This window comes from Hetaerina americana, unplaced genomic scaffold (genome assembly GCF_022747635.1).
Source record: "Hetaerina americana unplaced genomic scaffold, ioHetAmer1.1.p SCAF_31, whole genome shotgun sequence".
In the NCBI taxonomy this organism is placed as follows: Eukaryota; Metazoa; Arthropoda; class Insecta; order Odonata; family Calopterygidae; genus Hetaerina; species Hetaerina americana.
The window spans coordinates 1196561-1218691 of NW_027286886.1; the positions used below are offsets into that span (position 1 = coordinate 1196561).

The 22131-nt window shown below is 39.1% G+C and overlaps 1 protein-coding gene across 1 annotated transcript in view; it reads left to right on the forward strand.

Annotated features, from left to right (window-relative positions):
* LOC139691243 (neprilysin-1-like) overlaps positions 1–22131 on the forward strand; it is a gene marked incomplete at its 5' end in the record, with an annotated part of 132659 nt that overhangs the window by 73681 nt on the left and 36847 nt on the right. Inside the window, one exon of the mRNA XM_071588988.1 lies at positions 5953–6060. Coding sequence (XP_071445089.1) covers positions 5953–6060 — 108 coding nt within the window. The remainder of the gene's footprint in view (positions 1–5952; positions 6061–22131) is intronic.

Sequence of the window (22131 nt, forward strand, 5' to 3'; positions counted from 1 at the left end):
AATTTTATGTTACATTATACTTACTCTGACGAAGTTAGGAGAGTGCTACCAGTAGAACATGCGGGTAGTTTAGAAGAAATTGGGAATAATGTCAAGAGAAGTATCACGTATTTCTCTGGAGAGCATTTAAATTTACACGGAAATGATGAAAAACCTCAGTTTGTGGTTGTAATTCTTTAATCCGTGTCTTGCGTATTGGGAACGCGAGAATTGGCGTTCAAGTATTTAATCGGAGTTGTTGCTTCCCCGCGGGGACTAATAACACCAAAAACGTGGAAGTTCTCTTGGCCGATAAACTCGATGATCCATTTCACTACGTCAATGCTACTGAGTCAAGTATTATGGCATTATATTTTATAAGCAGTTAAATTTGACGGGCGGAATGTTAATTATTGATCGAGAACTCTTGCCGAGAGGATCGTCATATAATTACATTATATTATGTGGTAACACCTGATATTATATAATAATATAATGTATTACACTAACATGGTGGGAGAGAGAAAATGCGGTCATAATGTTATCCTTTCGTACGCAGAAAGGGGTTGGGATTCTGAATTTTCTGGCCGCGCCATGGAGATACGGGAGACCTCAGATCCTCTGGCGAGCCAAAAATCATCGGAGAGGAGGTATCGTACCGAATGCAGGGGTGGGCGCTGTGGGACTTACGAGAATCGTATCCAATTAGGAAACACTGCGGAGGCCATTGGATGAGGCCGGGGGACTTTGAAATGTATACCTGCGCATAAATTGAAGACCTGGTCTCAGAATTACTATAAAAAACTTCGTTTGGTTTTCGCAGTACTATCTTGAGGGGGCAAGCCAGGAAGAAAAAGGGAGGAGGAAGGTCAAAAGGAATTCCAAGAAACTGCAGTGAATACTGCAACAGTAACTTTTAACGGAGTCATCTGCTAATATGCATTTCAATGCAACAATTTCAGAGTGTAAAAATCATTGGCCTTGACTGGGATTCAAACTCGGATCCCTCGATATCCGGCCAGGTGTTTTAGCCAGTTAAGCGATCGAGGCGTCCTCTTAAACTCTACGAATGCCTGTGGCATTGTATCTACGGTATTTCGTCACAACATCTTGTTCCTTTAAAATCCCTAATCATTCAGAGTTTAATAGGACACCTCGATAGTTTAATTGGCTGAGGCATTCGGCCGGACACTCGAGACATCCAGGTTCGAATCCCTGTCGAGGCGAATGATTTTTGCCCTCTGAAATTAATGCATTGCCAAAAGGAATGTTTAAAGTGTCACGAGGTTATTCGTTTAAACGCAGAAATTTTGGTCACATCAAGGAGAACATAGTTTCCTGATAAAAAATGCAATGCATGTTAAATTCTTTGGACCTGCTGAAACCCCACCCCCAGTTCAGGCAAATATTATGGGGAATCGCTTTATGCTTTAAAAACCAACTACCTCTTTGGGTAATGGAAGCACGATTGAGCTTTTGATCAAAGATTCTGGTGGCCTTTGCAAGGAAGGTAATAATATATTCTTAAGTCTTACGCGAAAATTGATAAGGCTAATCAGCTTGGGGTGGTGAACAATATTCTCCGTTCTACATTTTAGCTGTGCAATGTGTATTCCAAAGGAACATCAGTCACCCCATCTAAGGATAATTTTCATAACCTCAGCTATTTGGAAAACGATATACTTTACGGGCATAATGCTAGCAAAACTCGGTAGAGAGTTGTTGTTTGGGAGCACGACAGGGAGGAAGTTATTAATTAAACAGATGAAACTGATCAATATGCGTCAAGCCAAAGGGTTTTTTCACCACACCACCGAGGTGAAAACTTAAAAACGGAATATGTTCAACATATTCAGCCGAGATGTAGTGGAAGGTCGTCATAATGAGAAAAACAAAATGTGCACTTTTCCACAGATTTATTTGTAACGTACAACGCTTTCAGTTCATCGAACCATCTTCGGGTACAAGACAAGATTCAGCATGTGATACATGATATTTATACCTGTTTGAGGAGGGGAGGGGAAGAAAAGAGTGAGGGGTAAGGTAGGCGGGGACAAGAGGGGAAATATGGAAAATCATGCAAATCGAAACCGACAGCAGCATAACAGAATATGCAGAAGAAGAAGACCGAATTAATTATAAAAGGAACTTGAAATATTGGGACAATATTGAGGGGAGGAAAATTAAATAATATAAAACTAGAGGTGTAAAGAAGACAGATATTTTAGGTTTATGTGAGGTGAGATGGAAGGATAGCGGCGATTATTGGAGGGATAGTTATAGAGTAATATACATAGGAGGGAACGAGAGTCAGCAAAGGGTTGCAATAATGTCGAATAAAAAGGTAGGAAGAAGCGTAGTCAACATAGAGCAAGTAACAAATAGAATATTACTAGTAGAGATAAAAGCAGAGCTGACAGACTTGGTCATTGTTCAGGTATACATGCCACCAAACAATCATAATGAGGAAGAAGTTGACAAAATATAAATGAAAAGTTAGCGGACATAATTGCGTGTATTCCTGCTGGTAAAAATTTGATAGTGATTGGGGATTGAAATTCGACGGCAGGCGAAGGAAGAGATGGTGATGAAGTTAGGGACTACGGTTTAGGCACGAGGATTGACCGCATGGAGAAAGCAATTGAGTTTTATAGAAGACAGGGGTTAGTCTTCACCAACACTTGGTTTATGCACCACAAAAGTCGCAGGCATATATGGAAAATGCCAGGTGACTTAGAATGTTATCAGTTAAATTATATGTGCACAAATGAGTTAGGCACAGATTTAGGAACAGTGCGATCAATTCGCACAGTTTCCCGGGAACGGATTTGGATTCTGATCACAATTTAGTAATAAAGAAGTGTAGTATTCAATTCAAAAAGAGAAGTCAGGAGAAGCGGACATGGATTGTATCAAAATTAGCTGGATTAATGAAGGGCTTTTACCTGGTTGTAGAGGAAATGAGTGGGGATAGCAGCTGAATACTAACGAGGAAAAATGGGAATATATCAAAAAAGGATGTTGAAAGCCACAAATCAAATTCTAGGAAATGTTAATAGTACAAGAAAACTATGGCTCTTGGATGAGACGATTAGAAAGATAGATGAGAAGGAATGAAGAATTGGAAGAATTTAAATACAGGATAGATGAAGGAATTGGAAGAATTTAAATACAGTTAGGTAGAAGGATGTACAGCAGTTATAAATAAAGCGGGAAAAATACTAGTCAAACCAGAGAAGATTCAAGAGAGAATGAAGGAATATATATGAGTAGAAGAATTCTATGGTAAAAAACTTAGACCTGCAAAGTTAGGCATATAAAAATAATATATCGTACATGAGGATAGCATGTGTTCAGACTTAACCGACGGTGAGATAGAGAGAGTACGTATTAAGGTAAATAAAATTAAGTACAGCCGAGGGGGTAGTCACTCCTTAAACTACACAAAAGTGTGGAAAAATGTGAGAGGAACAGTCTTTAGGAACTAAATTATAGCATTTACGAGAGAAGAATTTGGCCGGAAGAATTCGTCAGACCAGTGTTAGGTCCTATTCCAAAAAAGGTAAAGGCTATATATTATGAGAACCACAGAACAATAAATATAATTTCGCACGTAGCTTAAGTGGTTTTCAGGATCATCAACAAGAGGATGGAGAGCAGGGCAAATGATTACTTAGGGGATGCATAGATTGGGTTCAAGAAGGGGAGAGGCGCGCGTGATGCCATCGGAGCAATGAGATCACTAATCGAAATGAACATGGAATACAATCAGGACGTGTTTGCCTGTTCCGTCGATTATGAAAAGGCATTTGATGAAGTGAATTGGGAAAAACTAACAAATATGATGAAAATAGGAACTAGATTGGAGGGAAAGGAGGCTAACCGCAACCTGTACATGTCTCAGACTTCTCAGGTGCGAGTGGGAGGCGGAGAGTCCGGATGGGCAATGCCAGGAAGAGGAGTGGGGCAGGGTTGTCCATTATCACCGGTGCTGTGCAACGTATATGTAGAGGAAATGATTGAAAAGGCTTGGAAAGAACTGGAGATGGGAATGAAAGTTGGTAGGGAATGCATAAAATCAGTTGTATTAGCTGATAACCAAGCTTTACTTTGTCAGTCAGCAAAGGGATTGTATGAGGTTAAAAGGAACTTAACATTTCCACAATGACGATTGTAATAAGGGATTGTGGTTACCATATTGAAATAGGAGGGCAAAACCTAGAGCAGGTAGAACAGCTTACGTATCCCGGAAGCATTTTTAACAAAAACGGTTAAAGTAGTCGAGAAATCGAGAAGAAAGTAGTAAAGTAGCAGAGAAGAATTGCGTTAGGCAACGAGGCTTTCACAAGGAGATGGGAGTTTATGACAGGGACGTTGAGTAAGGATGTTGGAAAAAGGCTAGTAACGTTGATACATAGCGCACGGCGCGGAAACGTGGTCACTGATGCTTTTCTGAATTTTCTTCTGAATTCGTGCAAAAAGAAAATGATGAAATTTAGTTGTGTTATTGTAACCATACTTTTGGTAATGAAATACATACATTTTCACTGAAATAGATTATTATATGGTATATTTGTAATACTGGACCCGTCTTTTTTCAGACGCCTGTTTCCGCAAACCACCAAGATTATCCAATTTAAAAAAAGAGAAACATATTCGCTTAGAAACCACCCGTAATAATTAATACTGTTAATGCAATAGAGCTGAAATATAAAAAAATGAGATAACTTGAAATATGCGTAAGGCGTTAACATTTTGAAGGACGATTACGCGATTTTTACGATTTATAGTTCCAGTTTGTGTGTCACTCAAATATCAGTGAAATCGGTAAACATTATTTAACTTCATACAATCAAGTCCAAAGGTAAAATTTTTTGGAATTAATAAAATGATGATTGTTTCAAGTATTTAAACTCTAGGTACATTGCATCCACTCATTACTTGTATCATGAATTCAATGGTTTGAGGGTATACTTTGTGAAAGCTCATAATCAATGAATAAAGAAACTTAGTATTTTTCAAACAAAAAACTTTTTTATACTATTACCGGTTTCGACGCATAGGCGGCATCATAAAGTATACCTTATAATGTTGCCTGTGGGTCGAAACCGGAAGTAGAATAATAAAGCTTTTGAGTAAAAAAATACTCATTTCATTATTCAGTGACTTAATATCATCCTTGGCATTTTGTTAATTGACTTTGTGATATTTCAGTGAAGTATTCATTATTCGTGGATCTTGTTTGCAAGCTTGTACAATCAGTGCCTCCGCAATGAAAACAATACTGATATCTTAGCACATTTATGATGTAAATATAGTATTCACTGTTTCTTAAACATGCCTACGACAGCCCAATTCATCACCGAATGAGAATATGATTCTTTTTATTCCTACCCATTATTGAATGAATGCGCGATAGCTAATTTATTCTGGATAAGTACATATTTGAGTGATTAATCACGTAATTCACACTTAACTTTTTCAAAAAATCCAAAATTCAGCCTTCTACATATCCTCATATGCCCATACTCAATCCCGATCTGTTTGCTGCTCCCCATCTCGCAGTCATCCACGTGACCTCGTGAACAAAACGCAGTCATTTTGGTCACGGGAACGACCTGTTTTGCACTAGTAGTACCACAGGGTTGACACCAGGTGGCATGCCCCGCCCTGCCCTGGGCACTCATAGCCGCGCGGCCAGGAAAACACTGATGTCAGTGCACGCCCATGCGCAGTTTTCATTTGTGTTTAAAAAATGACATAAATTGAGCGTCGGGTTTCCCTTACCACTGCAAACATGTCAACGTAGACTGCATAGAAAATAGAGGGTACCACACCAGTGTCTGATTCGCTGCCAGTGTGGATGACGTGCAATTCAATGGGCATCGCAGACGCAGATTCGGCTTCATGATTAAGTATTGAAAAGTGGTCGATTAATTGGTCTCCTTTCTCACTTTTCGCGGAGGGAGATAGGTGACCGAGAATACCAAGTGCTATACACCTTCCGCTAACGGGAGCGAGGACGCCTTGGACGAGAGCGGGCGAATGACCATGGAGGAGCTACAAGAATACGCGCCCGAGGTAAGAGCCTCGTACACCCCCTCACCTCTTCAGGCCTTTCCTCCAGCCTCCACCTCAAGCCCCATTTTCCAGCGCCCGTCTCCAACCCCCGCCTCCAGCCTCCACCTCAAGTCATCGAGGTGTCGGGGCTCATGTCGAAGTTATTATGTCCACCGTTTAATTGGGCAACATTTTGCTAAGTTGATCCAAGACTCGAGGAATGTTTTCAAAAGTATTTTAAATAAATAACTCCGAATGAAATTTCTCATGAAAATAAAAATTCTGATTTTTCTATCACTTTCACCCAAGTTAAGCGGAGACGATTAAGTATGAAAAACGCAGATGTTTTAGCTTCTTCACAAGTGACGGTGGAGTTCCAAGTTAACTTAAGAACCTATTCTTCTCTATCACCAATAAAAATGTTATGCTTCTCAATATATTCTGAGTACTCTGTTCCAGTGTTCAGCTTACTTTGTTACCTTACTAATTAAGTGGCTGAAAATTAAACTGAAACTGTCTATCTCAACGACAAAAATGCCTAAGTGAACTAGTCCTATTTGAAAGAGAAATGAATAGCTCCTTCCATTCCAAATATTTCAAAACACGTTTCAACTAAAATTTCGAGACAGTTCACAGTTATTTACGGTGTTTGTTCTTCATCCGGGAGCCTAAAGCCATGATGAAAACACACGCACATTCCTGCATCCAAGGTAATAAAAGATTGATTGAAAGCACGAATGGAAAAAAATATATATTTCATCAATTCAAAGAGGCTGAGGAGAGGTGTTAATAAAGAAGCACTATCGGTGATGAGCAACGGATGAGTAATGCAGCATCCACCCCCACCTTCATCCTCCTCCAGTGGAGAGATTCGCTTGATCTCCGCATTTGTGGACTTGGGATAAGGTTTATGAAACACTCTTTCACACCATAGTAATAATAATAGTAATAATAATAATAATGGTAATAATAATAATAGGAATAATAATAATAGTAATAATAATAATAGTAATAATAATAATAGTAATAATAATAGTAATAATAATAATAATAGTAATAATAATAATAATAGTAATAATAATAATAATAGTAATAATAATAATAGTAATAATAATAATAGTAATAATAATAATAATATTAATAACAATATTACCAATAATAAAAATACTGTAAAGTGTGATCCACAACAAGGCTTACCTTGTGGAATGGAAATAAAATCAATACAATTAATCTAGAATTTCTATTCAAATTGTGAGAGAATTTGTTGGAATTAAAGTTCTGAAATGAAGATAAATATTTTTAAAAGTAATCCTTTCTTAATTTGTGTCCATTCACGCTTTCAACCAACTCTTAACCAACTCAAGTTAATACTTATTATACTGTGGTACACCTCCAACAATGAAATTTTTCACATTGATTTCAAACTATGCCCCTCCTTCCAAATGTTATTACCTATTCTTTAATATTTTTACCTTTCCATTTCGATAAAAAAAGAAGACATTTGACTTTTCCACATATATTTTTTTAATACGACCTAGGTTTCGTCACAGCGTAACGTCTTCAGATGGAAGAACATCTACACCTGAAGATATTACGCTGTAACGAAACCAAGGTCGTATTATAACTATTTTATAAAGCCAAGTGTCATCTTTCGTCTTACGTCTATGGTTGCCTATTTTATAGTAGTAGATGTTTCTTCTAATGTAAACTCCTATTCACGATTATTATTGTTCTTATTGCATCCTTCATGCTTATTCCATGGCTGATAATCATGCTGCCAACAAACTAAAACACTTCCACTTCTTCCAGTGTGTATTTCCTAGTCTTTATTACAGATTAATTTCTTTATTTCGACTTATATTATTTTCCTAAGTTTCAATCGTCTTCTTCGTGAATGTTAACTTTTTTATCTTCTTTTATATATTTGCCTAGTACCTCGCTCAGGTCTTCTTCCCTCTCTAAAACTATACCTTCTATGACTTCCGAAAATTTCAGATTACGTACATACATATTTTAACCATGTAATCGTGCGCCACCTCGTTCTTGCTTTTACTACTTAGCATTACGGTACCATACACCGTGTATCGTTCTCCTGTCGTTGTAATTCATCCCATTTTCTTTTCGGCGAATCATCATGTTTTTGTTGACACCATAAAAAGCTTTCTCCAGATCAACGAGTGCGATAAATGTTAAGGAGTTTCCATAGATCAGCAGGGTAGGTACTTGTGGTATTCGGAAAGTACCGGTGGTCATGACACGTGCATCTCGATTCCAACTGCTCGCAAAAATGAATTGATACATAGAATAAATATTATGACTTTAAATTGCCGAAACCCACAAAATTAAAGACCAGAATTGGAACATTTGAAAGTGCAATTATAGACATCGTCACGGGAATGAAAAGTTGCCTTTCAGAATTATTTACCAGAAAGCGAGGTTTTTCTGAAAAGTTTCACATGTATCAGTAGAATAATAGAACTAATAGGCTAGGTCAAGGATGGCAAACCATTTCACAATTGAGTGCCTAGTTTTATGCCCATTATGAGAGTATACTCTAGACTCGCGTGCCAACCCATCGGGTGATCAGCGTGGATCCAGCCCGTGGTATCCTCCCAGCTCTGTGTACCAAAATAATTGCTTTGCGTGCCACTTTGGGCATGCGTGCCATAGGCTCGCCACCCCCGGTCTTAGTGGAGGAATAATCAACGCAGTTAGCTCACAACACAGTAGTTTATAGTTTCGAGTGCGACGAAATCGACATGGAAAGTGCATTGAGGTACGTGAAGAATTATAATCATATAAGTTATTAATGCGTTCATTAAACGGACTACTTGTCTCCGACATGGATATTTTCTTATAGATCGATGAACAAATAGCCACATCCTTCAAGTAAATAGCAACAGTATATTGTCACTATTAGGGACCAAAAAACTATATTAGAAGAAAAAATTTAATTTTACAACAATGATTATGGAAAAGCGTAAAGTTTATTTATTCCATAAAGGGAACAAAAATGGGCTTTAGAAGAAAAGAAAATACAAACTGCCCTCACTCAGTTTAAAAATTGACGCTGCTGCCATCGAACAAACGGGTAATTGAAAAAATATATTACACGTGATGGGAGAGTATTTATATCATGCATGCAAAAAATGATAATAGCCGACCAAATTGGTGCAAAAAATAAGTAAGCAGGCAAAGAAAGTTTATCTCATATTTTGAGAATGATTTTAGAAGCATTTCTATTGAAGATGTCAGAGGGTAAACTCGTAAAATGCCGAGGAAAAACGATAATAATTTTGTAAAAACCTATGTAACTTTAAAATTAAATAATACACGAAGAGGAGGAAGCGTTTAGAGGACGATTATAAAATTATTTTGGTATAAATTGAGGAAAATTCAAGGGAAAGGTCCATCTATCTGCCCAGCGTCCAAACGATCCACCTCAAGCGAGAGTTTCGTCGACTCCCGACGCCAACGTTGATCCCCTCTTATATGACTCAGCGGGGAATATCCGGTTTGCTAGGCCAGGACTTAGGGATTGTGGGTTGAGGTTTTGTTTTCCTCCTTTGTTTTGGACGGTTCAAGTAAGTCCATGATGGCTTCACTTAGATCTCCCGCCGCGTTGCTTGACAAAGCTCCAAATTGCGGAAGTCTAAGTGCCCCTCTCCCCGAATTGGACACGATCGTGTAGGGCTTCAATTTAAGACTCAGTAGTTCCTAATTGAGATGGAGCTTCGGGTGGGAAATTGGAAACCCACCGTATCAAAGGAGCTAACACAGGCTCGCCCGTCTGCAGAAAACAGCTGGGTGATCGAGGACCTGCCACTGGCTCCGTCTTCTAATGAAGGTGTGGTGTGTCTCCTTAAGTCTGAAGATTGGAGGGTTGTCTCTCATCAGTGTAAGGTAAGGCGGGGGAAATTAGTATCAAGAAGCTTCAACGTCTAGCGGATATTTAATGCCTTGCGACATAGTCCTACGTTAAGGAAATGTTGGATTCTTTTCGTCTTGGTGTACATACATAGGCGGCGGGATTTCCTAGGAGACGCACGCGGTGAAGGCGACAGTCAGGGATACCGGTTGCTCTAAAATACGAACTCCGGATCTTGTGAAGATAAACGACGCCTCGCAACTTGAATCTGAAGAGTGTCTGTTCAAGTGCAAGGAGTGGACATTGGGCGTTAAAAGGATGGAGGCTGATTAACTTAAATTAAATCTTCAGCATCGATGCGCGCCTTGACCGTAGAGGGATCGTTTGGAGCTGTATAGCGAGTATCTATCGAAAAAGGTCAGGTTTTTCTCGAGGAAATGGAGCAGTTATGTTGATCTGAAGCCTGCCTTCTTATTGTGTCAGAAAAACCAAATTCATTCCGGGGTCAAATAAACCGCAGAGGCATCTGAGTTAGTAGTGCGTAGGAAACACGAACACACCCCGAGTTTTTAGCATAGATTGTAGGCTAGACTGTAAGTTAAATATTGGGACATTTTTCAGTAGTAAGAAAATAAATTATTCGAAAGTATTGTGACGATAAATTAAAGTCATTTTGGCCCAACTTTACGGAAATTGGGGGAGGCAGCCCAGTGTACATTCTAAAGCGAGCGAATGGCGAAATCCGTAAATACAGTACATAAAAGCCAGTATATTAAATCAAAATTTTCAGAGGGTCTACACGAACAATACAAATGACAATATTTTATCTTCTCTGGTACCTGGTGATAGTATGCTGGGCATAATTATTTCACAGAAAAGCATTTCCAAACAATTTCAAAGCGTAAAGACGTATAAAGCCCCAGTTCTGGAAGAAAAGCCCTCCTAAATCATTAATGGTCTTGCCCCAGAAGTAACACCTTACTTTTAAAGCAAAGTCTGTAACTGAGGAATCAATGCCTTGAGACTGGAAGAAGGCTATCATCATACCAATCTACAAAGGAGGCGATCGAGAGGATCCAAGTAATTGAAGGCCACTATCATTAGAGTCGATATGCTGCAAAATCTTAGAGAAAAATCTTATATTAGTTAACATCGCCATGACCTTACCCGACAGTAGCGACATACAATTCCAAAGGAAGAACGCGCTTAGATATAGTAGATCACGCGGCACACGTTGGGGTCTTTTTATTCACAATACGCTTGAATCAGGAGAGAGAAATACTCCGGTGGTTGGGATTTTCTTAGACTTCAATGAAACCTTCGACTCAACAATAGGTAAACTAAAACATTAATTTATAAAAATAAACTTATGCCATAAACAAGGAGGTATAAAAAAGATTCAACCGCATCGTAAACAGAATATATTAGCATTTGGCATGATCTCTGAAAAGATAATTTTAACATCCGGCGTCCGCAGGCAATTGTTATAGGGCCCCTACACTGCCTAACCTACATCTACGTATATCTGTTAACATAGTCTGACCCCTGATCGTTCGCAGGCAAAAGGGCAAAATATATTTGTCGGTCCTACACTTGAGCTATCTAATGGTATTTTCATAATCTCTCCTGCCGTAGTACCATGTACAATGGGGCCAATTAAAAAAATGTCCAACATCTTCGCTGAAGAGACCTCTTCCCAATTTATGCATTTATATAGTTCAATCCCCGCCCCATGAGTTATTCCCAACCTAGTTCCTTTTAAAATTTATCAATAACAACGTGTTACACATTAAGATCCTCTAGGCAAAACCCCCCCACCCCACGCCCTTGCGGCGGCTTGCGGGGTATTATGTAGATGTAGATGTAGGCTACACAAGATCTAATTCGGCAATCAAACTTCTACAGGATCATATACGATACTAGCAAGATATTGTTAAATAGGTCAAAATAGTGAACGATAGTATCGCTCCTAAATACTCTTGTCACATATCCAAAATATAATTCTGAAAAATCCTATAATCTTTTTCGCTTTCTCAAATACTCACTGCGCATGTTTTACCTAGGTATGAGTAATGGTAAAGCCGGAATATTTATTCAAAAGTACACTTACCATTCGGTAGTTTTGATGTGGTGGGCGTGCAAAAGAAAACTAGTCTTATTCTCAAGATCCAATGCGACATACCTTTTCAAGTTTAATTTTAGTACCCATTTTTCGCACCACCACTGAATTGCATTAAGGTCATCTGCCTATGCTTACTACTCTCTCCTCAGGTCGATAGGTATCTAGGTAAACGACACGGTGGTATACAGGGAAATAAGGTGCCAACTAGATCGCGAGCTACTCTCTAGAGACTTAGACAATATCTCGGAATTGTGCAATAAATGGGGATTAACACTTAATATAGATAAATGCGCAGTTTTGAAATTTTGGAACAAAGGAAGCGAGGAACAGGATATAAACTACAAAATAGAGGGTTCAGTACTGACTACGGCCAATCAAGTGAAATATTTGGGGGTTGTTCTAACACCACGCCTTTCATGGGGAGCACATATCAGGACAAAATACGGATCAGCTTTAAAGAAACTTGGCTTCATAAAACGGGTGGTGGGGAAATGTAATGAAAAAGTTAAAGAGAGGTGTAATTTTGCTCTAGTTAGACCTCATTTGGAATATGCCGCCAATATTTGGGATCCTTGGGAGAAAATTTGGCCAAAAGAATTTTATAAAGTCCAGAGAAAATCCCCCAGATTTGTTAGAAATTGTTATGATAAGAACACAAGTGGACAGGTCTCTTAGGGGATTTAGGCTGGGAACCACTTGAAGTGCGGAGAGAACAAGCGAGGCTTAGACTTTTAGAAAGTTTAAGAACAAACGAGTTTAACTATGACCCTGAAGGAATTATAATGGCCCCACACTACTAGATCCTCACTACTAGGCCCTACACAAGTAGATCAGACCACAGAGATAAAATAAGGGAGATCGATTCCAGTACAGATAGATACAAATACTCATTATTTCCCCAAACAATCCGAAATCATAATATTGAGAAACCGAAGTCACTTTAGAAATATTAAAAACATTGAATTTACAAGTCGGAGCAAAATTAAACATTGCAAATATGTTAGGTATACTTTCAGGTGCATGTTTATGCTAGTTGATAGTGTAGTGTATGCATGTTTGTGGGGTGTAAGTGTTCTTGCATGAATGTATGCGATGTTTTTTTTGTGGATGTATGAATTTGTGGTTTTTGAATGCGGTTTTTATTTATTTTCTAAATTACGGGTGGTGTCATAACACCCCCGCCACACGCCCTCTCAGCGGCTTGCGGGGTATTAAGTAGATGTAGATGTAAACCAGTGCGTAGTCGGCCAATAAGGGAATAATGCAATTTAACACGGTGTCACTGACATTAACGTAATTTTAGGACCATAAGATATGAAAATTCTTTATGGAATAACCGATATGACTTCTCCTGCACTAGAGTTAACATCATCTATTGCTGCCTTTGGTACGCAACCATTTAAAGAGTCTTTAATGCAGCCCAGGATATTTATATATATCCATTGGCATATAGTTTGACGAGTAGCTTGCTGCGCTCAAAACTTGAAATATCTTGTCGAAATCTTTTTTCAAAGCCTATAAAGCCGCACCACCTTGGATATAATGTATCCCTGAACTTATAACGCCTTGAAGGAAACGCGTAAAGTATGTCTCGCATTATCTACCCTTTCGAAAACCGTGATGATTTTTCATAAATAAGTCATGTCTGTCGATGTATCTAATATTAAAATTACAATGATATGTTCCACTATCTAGCTTTATATGCATGTGAGGTGCTGTAATAATTTGATTTTCCCCGTTACCGATTTTAATTCAGGTGTTAGAATAGCTATTTTCCAGTAATTGGGAATTTTGTGATCAACTACGGACTTCTTCAATATAAACTCTGGATACGGTGATATTTAGGAAGCTGTTTCCATACATATTTAAGCTAATATTTGATCGATACCGTAGAATTTATTTGGGTCAATGCATTTCAGTAGGCGTTCTATTTCATTGCGTGAAATATTGACTTCGAGAATCGGATAAAAAAACAGATTAGGTAAGCCATAGGAGATATTCTTCTCGAAAACCAGGTGAAAAGGCTCTGAAAGAAGGAATTTAAGACGTTTTCCTTCTCTAAACAGCTGTAAACTCTTTCGCCTCTATTGTTTTTGAATAAGCTAACTATTGACGTATTTTCCTGAACCTCCCTGACATATACTTTTGGATTTCCGTTTAATTTTTCAACTGTTTTGTTTCTTTAAAATTCGTTGAACACCTTTTAAGCTGCTGGTCTGTCAAATGTGCATCCACATAGACGAGATTAAGGCTATAATAATGGTAGAGAACACTCAATTAAACTCATTACACCGAAGTACTAATTAATGCCTTCATTATATCGCCATATAAAACTTTTCGGATAAGGTAAAGGGGATAGACTTCAGCGGCCATAGCATCAGGGACATTTTTTTTCCTTAAGCAATTCGCGATCAAAACAAAAGCAAAGCTGAACAAAGAAAGCTTCGGTCGATGAACCGATCTGTGGGCCATTACCCTCGGAAACTTATCCGTTTAATTACTGAAGCATATTGACCCAAAACACCCTACCACACGCCTCCTCGTGCGGGGTTTGGCGGAGATGAGATAAATTCTGTTTTTTAAACAATCGTGGGGGAAGGTTTTGGGACCGCGTTCAAGGTATAGCAAATTGGCCAATATTTTTCGGGATATTGGAAGGTATTCATTAAAATACGGCTAAGCCTCTCCATTACTCTTGAATTCAATACACGCATGATGTCTCGCAGAAGGTACTACTTAATATACGCGGTCACAAGACGAGGGTTTACCGTCGGCGATAGTTTAGTTTTTTTCTTTGGGGAATATCACTAAGGAAAATTTCTCTAGACACGTCGGAGTAGTTATTTGTAACTTTCGGAGAGTAAATAATCAAGCCATCCAACGCAACGTAATTTGTAGAAGAAAGTTTGACGAGATTTAACGAAATGTGTCATATTTTCCAAATAAAGAGAAAAAGTATTCATCGCAGTTGTTTCAAAACGCAGTAGTTGTCATAAATTTGACGACAGCGATAGTTGGTGGAACGTGAGGGATTGTAAACACAGAAACTTCTTCTTACTTTTCAATTTAAAGATCCCCTGACCCTAACAAAAATATTTCATCAATGATCGATGATCAAGTACCTAATCTCATTACTAATAGTGTATTTACTGCCACCGGCGACTTTGATTAGGAGAGCTATTGTTCAGGAAAACCAGAAAATAGCGATTCATGTGAAAAATGCCTGAAAATATTCGCCAAATTAACGTTATAACGTGTAGATTGACTGAAAGTAACTGCATACTCGACATTTTTGGGACTGATTCCCATTACGGTGACGGAATAACTGAGGGAATTAGTGGTTATAGACCTATGTTGGTAGAATGAAAACTAAGCTCGCAAACGTGATAATTATCAATAAATATGAATTATGTGTAATTAATAAATGGAACACGTATATGCTTCGGGAGTCATTAAAACAAAATCAACAATTATTAAAGTAGAAACTCAGTGCGTTCATAAAGAACATATTTGAAAAATATATTTTCATATTTTACATTACGTGACATAGGAGCTTAATCCGTGCAGACACGCGCATTAATAATGTACCTTGAGGCGGTGAACAGAGAATTGAGACAGGCCTTAAACAGACAAAGAGAAGTTCATTAAAATTGTTGGAAGAATTTAAAAATTTGAGAGGAAATGGAACAAATACATCAGAACTTAAACTCGTTGAACATCGAGTAAAGAGGAAAAGGGAGAGAGTTTCGTATTTTGAAAACTAAAATATTTGCACTCATTTAGAGGATAATTGAAAATCATTTTGGTCCGACGTGAGTAAGTAAATACAAAAGAGACGTCTATTTGACTTTCTTTATGAGGAGAAATTGGGGGCATTTTAAAAGGCAGTCTAAACAAGATCAATATACTAAACATTAATGCCCCACATCTATAGTAAAAATATTAGTGCACAAACAAAATTGTTCACGCACCTGAAGAGCTCATGAGCAGGATATTACTATCCCAGCAAAGAATAGGAAACAGTTTAGAAATTTTTGAAAAGCAAAGCCACAGTTCCGGAAAACATCCCCAGTAGGATACTATAGAAACTTGCTGAAGTCGGAACCTTGTTTAAATGCTATTATTTTTAGAAGTCAGGAGGAAACGTATGCTGGCTCAAATAAGACCCCTCTACAAAGGCGGCCATAGGAATTTCCCCAGGAGCTACAGATCCGTGTTTTTAAAATCAATTTCCAGAAAAATCTTAGATCATATCCTATTTAATATTATAATGATTTATACCTTGGCTTGCGCGGGTTTAGGAAAAGCAGCTAGTGTGAAACTCAAATATGTCATCTTATTTATGAAATCGGGGAAGAAATCTACAAGTAGACGTAGTATTTTTAGTTTTAAAAAGTACCTCTACAAGATCCCTCGCGAGAAATTTATACAAGCATTGAGATATCATATAATTAATGAAATGACCTCCTTACTTAGGCACATTTTCATCAATCATAAACAAAAACTAGTCATCGAAGGGGTCAGTTCATTAGAGGCTGAAGAAGGCAGAAGTGTTAAAGGCCACCTATTGTACTAAATATACATTGACGACTTATGTGTCGACGTTAGCAGCAAACTTGGATTATTTCTTCAGTCGACACAATGATTTAACAGAAATTGGGTCACCGGTAGATAGCGTGTTACTCTCTAACGATTTAGACCAGACATAACGGATTACGTTTGTAGATATCCATCTTCGAGTTTGTGAATGTAGTTATCGTTATTTCATTGAAATTATGACTCATGAGTAGATTATCTTCAGAAATTTAAAAAATTCTGCTTCCCTTAAGTAAAGGTGTGGTCAAATATTCCAAGTATGGAAGGAAAGTTCAAAAAATATTAGCTTTGTGCTAATAAGAGAACCAATCTCTTTGCCGCTATAAACGATCTTGAAAAAAAAATATTTCACAACCGTCTCATTTTTCCTGGCGTAGGTGGTATTGTAAATTGAGTAAGGTTAAGTATTGGAGTCACGAGTATTCGGTCGTCAACAAGTTAGACTGGGAGAAACCTGCGTGTTGGCAATTCCTTAGTTCACTTTTTATAAGAGAGAAATGCTTTCACTTTTCCCAGAGCGTGAGGGTGCTGCTTCCGCACCGTGCTAGGATTTGATGTATTAATGCCTTTAAATGTAAGTCTGCTCCTGGCAAGACTGTTCTATTACCACTATTGCCATTCCGGCAATTGATTGCCCATATTTTACTCGGTGCATCACTGAATTCCAATCCAATCTCCTTGGAGTGTGCTTTGCGTAAAAAATATGTCATGATATTTTTCTGACTACTCTTGAGCCATATTTTAATCCACCACAAATTCCCGATGAAAACATTTTTCATCCACTGATCCTCGTTAGCATTTTAGAAAACACATTTTTGTTTAATGTTTTCTGTTTTTTCGCATATGGAACGCTTTTTTTTACGAAAAATGGTAGAAAAATCATTCCACGAAGACTCTCCACCAAGAGCACACCGTGAACAGTGAGTTGGTGTAAGAGCCAACTGCGATAAAAAAGCATAATCATATGGTTATAATTTTCTCTAGTATTTTTTGCATTCCGTCATAGCATACAATTATGTTAATATAGTTTTCCTAGCGCTTGGGTTATTACGAACAAAACGGGTATATTATCTCGACGTTTAACTCTTTTTGTGTTATTAATGTATCGGATATCTTCGTCTATTGTTATTCTTGGAAATGGAAGGCTTTTGTTTTATTTTTAATCTTGTAAATTTTGTTGCCTTCCATTGGGAAAAATTAAGTATTTTTCGCAACATCGGATATCTTTGATATTTTCCTAATGTCATCACAGGAACACACTTAACCAATTACTTTTCAAACGTTAAGACTTCAAATTGTAAAATTACGTTGTGCCAGTTTTCATAATTTTAGATAAAAACTGTTTCAATAAAATGAATTTTATTTCAGGTGATTATAGCAAAAAATTATTTAAATTTTCAAGTAAACTATGCGTCCAACTTTGGTACAATATATTTGAAATCATTCAAAATACGTTCAAAATGTTGTCATTATGAGTACCTTTATCTTTAGTTATTGGAAAAAAATGAGGGATTATATCAATCATTATGAAACTCAGCGATAATGTTTCATGATTTATTCATTCCCTGCTTCTTTTTGCTTGGTTTCATTAATTTTGGAAACTTAGAAAATTATCATGGATTTACATCGAACCACTTACATTTACCTACTCTACTTTGGTTTTCTTTCCTTACGCTACTTACTATTTCGGATGCTTACTCAATCCTTTATTCAACCTTACAAAGAACCACTAAGACACCGGGAGACATTAAGTTTATATTTTCCAGTACTTCCCGGGAACTTGCTGAGCGGAAATTGAATTGGAAAACATGTTGCCTAGGTGCATTATTGAATTTTGAAATAAAATATAGTCGGAGAGTGTAGGGATATGCTTTAAAAGGCTCTCCCGCTATGCGCAACAGACACACGAATTGGGAAATCTTTGTGGACGAAGATTGAAGGAGAGCTCTTGAGCGGCTAACTACTCGCTCACTTCCAGTCCTCGGCAAATCCACTAATTCCTATGTAGTCAATACTAGTGGAAACTGTAGTGCTTTGTGCAAGGAGTAGCAAGTTACCAAATGTTTTCACTTTCAGAGTAAAGTCATGCACGCGTTTCGATCTCTCCAAAATCAAGGGAGTTTTGGCTGGCTTTATGTTTGCATCCCGATCTGATACCTTCAAATGAGAACACCTCGAAATAATTATCTCAAGGGATTTACTTGCATGACCTGAGTTATAAAACGCTTAATTAAAAGCCACTAGATTCACTCTTCTACTAATCTTCTATTTGCCATATTTTTTACTGCGCAAACAAATTTCTCTTGTTATATTGAATTTCTCTTGTTATAGTGACATTAATATGGGGCACAGAATTAAAGGAGATGATTGTTGCTTTGGCGGGGACTTCGAAAGAAACCCCGGGCACTTAGAGCTCTCGGCCCATAGTGCCAAGCCATGTTTAACCTGCATCCCACCAGAAGGCAGTGGGCCAGAGAAACTCCGTAAAAGTATGGAGGTCTCCCATCTAATCTCTACCTTAGCACAAAATTGCTTAACTTTGCTGGTCTAACGGGAACCGCTGTGTCAGAGTGGCAAGGCCCTTGCCCCTGAATTAACGTTTGTAAAATTGTAAGAAATATTGAAAATAATATTTAAGTACATATATACTAAACATTGAAATGTATTTACAAGATAGGTATTTCATACGTATTAATGTCTGCGATCACTTTTAAACAACATTATTAAATTTAAAACTCCTAGTTGGGCGAAGCCTTTCAGATTGATCTATGGGCGCATAGACCGAATTGTTCGATGCACGCCGCAGTGATACTGCAATAGAGTATTGACAAAGTTTTCTCGTTCGCAGGATATAATGGAAAATCAGCTTCCCTTCATTCCTTAATAAGCATTAAAAGAGGCTTTCATTATTTATCATTCTATGTGAACAATCCACATAACATGCCAAATGGTGCCAGTACAAAATCAGAGATTTTTAATTTTTAGTCAGGCTTATTCATGTAGTTGACACGTGGTTTCTATTGAAAAACACCGTAAAAACCGGCTAAGTTTGGCAGTCCCTAAAGCTGAATATTCAATTAAGAATGATATTGACATTTAATGATATCAGTTGTATTAGAATTTGTGAGTATGTATGCACATATATACTCACAAATCCTAATACAAGGCAAGATGCAATAGTGTAATTCTATGAAATTTACTGTCTTTGCCTCATATATAAATATATGATTTTATAGCTGCATAATATATATATATATATATATATATATATATATATATATATATATATATATATATATATATATATATATATATATATATATATTTGCATGTATATACTTTAATTTAGTCCTTGAGTCTCCAGTTCCCATTCTATTCATTCAATATCATTTAATTGGAAAAGAATGAATAAACAATTACTTGAATATGTTTACCAGTGCGTTAAAGCGGATTGATCAAATGATTATGCTTTCGAGTGCAGAAAATATTAATTGGACGAGTAATTTTATAAAATGTAATATCAATATTTGGACCAGATTGCAAAATGATAAAATCCAAATTGATAAAATTTCATCACCATTAGTGGCTCAGATGGCATTGAAACCGAATCAGTTGGAAAGGAAAGAGTACAAATCAACTATTTAAGCAGAGTTTACCATTTTCAGACGTCCTTAGAATGCGACGACAGCGATTTTCTCAGACTTGTTGCTCAACTATTTCTGAAATTGCTTCTTTTTTATTGAAAACAATGCCACGGCTTTTTCTTTTGATAACCCAGTTATCGCATGTGATAGCCGAAAAAAAAGCTGCCACTTTATCCAATGAACCCGACCGAGCCTTGACCACCCAGTAGACCGACTTGAGCCCGTGGATGATCTCCACCGAACTCATTCATTCCCGCGGGCGGGAAAACATCCCAACCGAAGGGTTTGCGAAATTCTTTCCGTATCTCCAGTGCACAAACAGTCCAGCTCTCCACCTCCACTCGGAAGCTCCCCTTCAACTTTTTCTTTCGTTGCATTTTCAAAATGCCCCCCTCCCATACCGACCCGTCATGCCTCCCTCTCCTCACTCCTCCCCCCCACACCCTCGGCCGGTCTCTCCCCTCCCCCCGGCCTCCATCCGCAGCATCTGCGCGCCCTTCTCTCTCCCTCCAATCAATACCTCCGCTTCCTCCACTCGGTAGGCCCTCCTTCCCCGCCTCCTTCCGCCCTTCCCCGCCTCCTCCCGCCCTTCCCCGCCCTCCCATTCCCGCACTCCGCCGCCGACAATCCCCCCCCCTATCCGACGGCCTCCACCAGGGGGGGACGGCCCCCGAACGCCTCTGCTGGACACTTGCACGCGCGCGCCCTCCGGCGAGCGAGCCTGGAGTTGCAGAGTGGCTGGAACACTCCTGGAACTGCCGCGTAATTATGGTGATCCATCCCTCACACCCACCTCGCCCCGTCGTGAGCACCACTGGGGCGAGGAGGGGGTGTTTCGGCCCCCCTTCCCCCCTCAGCGCAGCTGTTCGGTAAGGAGGAGAGCGGCTACACCTCGGCCCATCCATCCGACGGGGGTTCTTTCCGACGGAGTGCTTCCAAGGTGCTCGCGGGAAGATCCGCACATCTCTCTCCCACTGAGTGCCCTCACTCCTTGCCCTCCCCTTTCCCCCCATGCCGTTCATTCGCCGCGTCGTCCCAACCCGCCCGCCCCTCCCAGGGCACCGTTTCCCCGCGAAACGGATCGAAATTCCTCCGAACCCCGACACGCTCCACTTGCGAGCGCTCTGCTGGCATAGTCATCTTTTTTTCTTTGTCGCTCGAGACTCTTACTGATGCACGCGGGGCGGCGGGGTACTGTCTTGGACTCGCGTCCGCCCCCGGATTTCCATGACCCGCGAGTGATCAAATACAAGAAACGTTGGCGGGTTCGCATCGTCGCCGGGAGGGCCGGCGCTGGGAGAGGGCTCCGGTTGTGCAGCGGTGGGCACGGAGGCGGCTACCGGAATGGGGTCGGGGCGACTGCATCGAGGTGAAAAGGAACCGATGCACCCCGCCGCGAGATACGAGCATACACCCAAGCCTCCCGTCCCCCTGTCCGCGTCTCCGCGGCTCCACGGGGTCCGAGTGACCGAGGGGGTGGGGGTGCAGCTGCCTTAACACCTAAAGAGCCGTTTGGCTCGGGGTGAGGAGCTCCAAGTAACAGTGTGCCGATGAACAATGCAGGAACAGACATGCCCACTATCAGTAATGCGTGATCGTCATAAGAATTGAATCGGGGGCCGCGGAATGAATTTGGATATCACTCGTAGATGAATGCGCAATGATTTCGCGAAAACACGCAATGAGTTAATGAAACTGGTTATAGCAAATAATTACGTTCATTAAAGTTAAAGGAATCGGATTCATTAAGAATAGAATGGATTAATACAGACGGAATAAGTATCGTATACATAGTAGGGACTAGATTGCGTTAGTCAACACTAATATAGACAGGCACCTTAAAAAGGACTCTCACATGTATT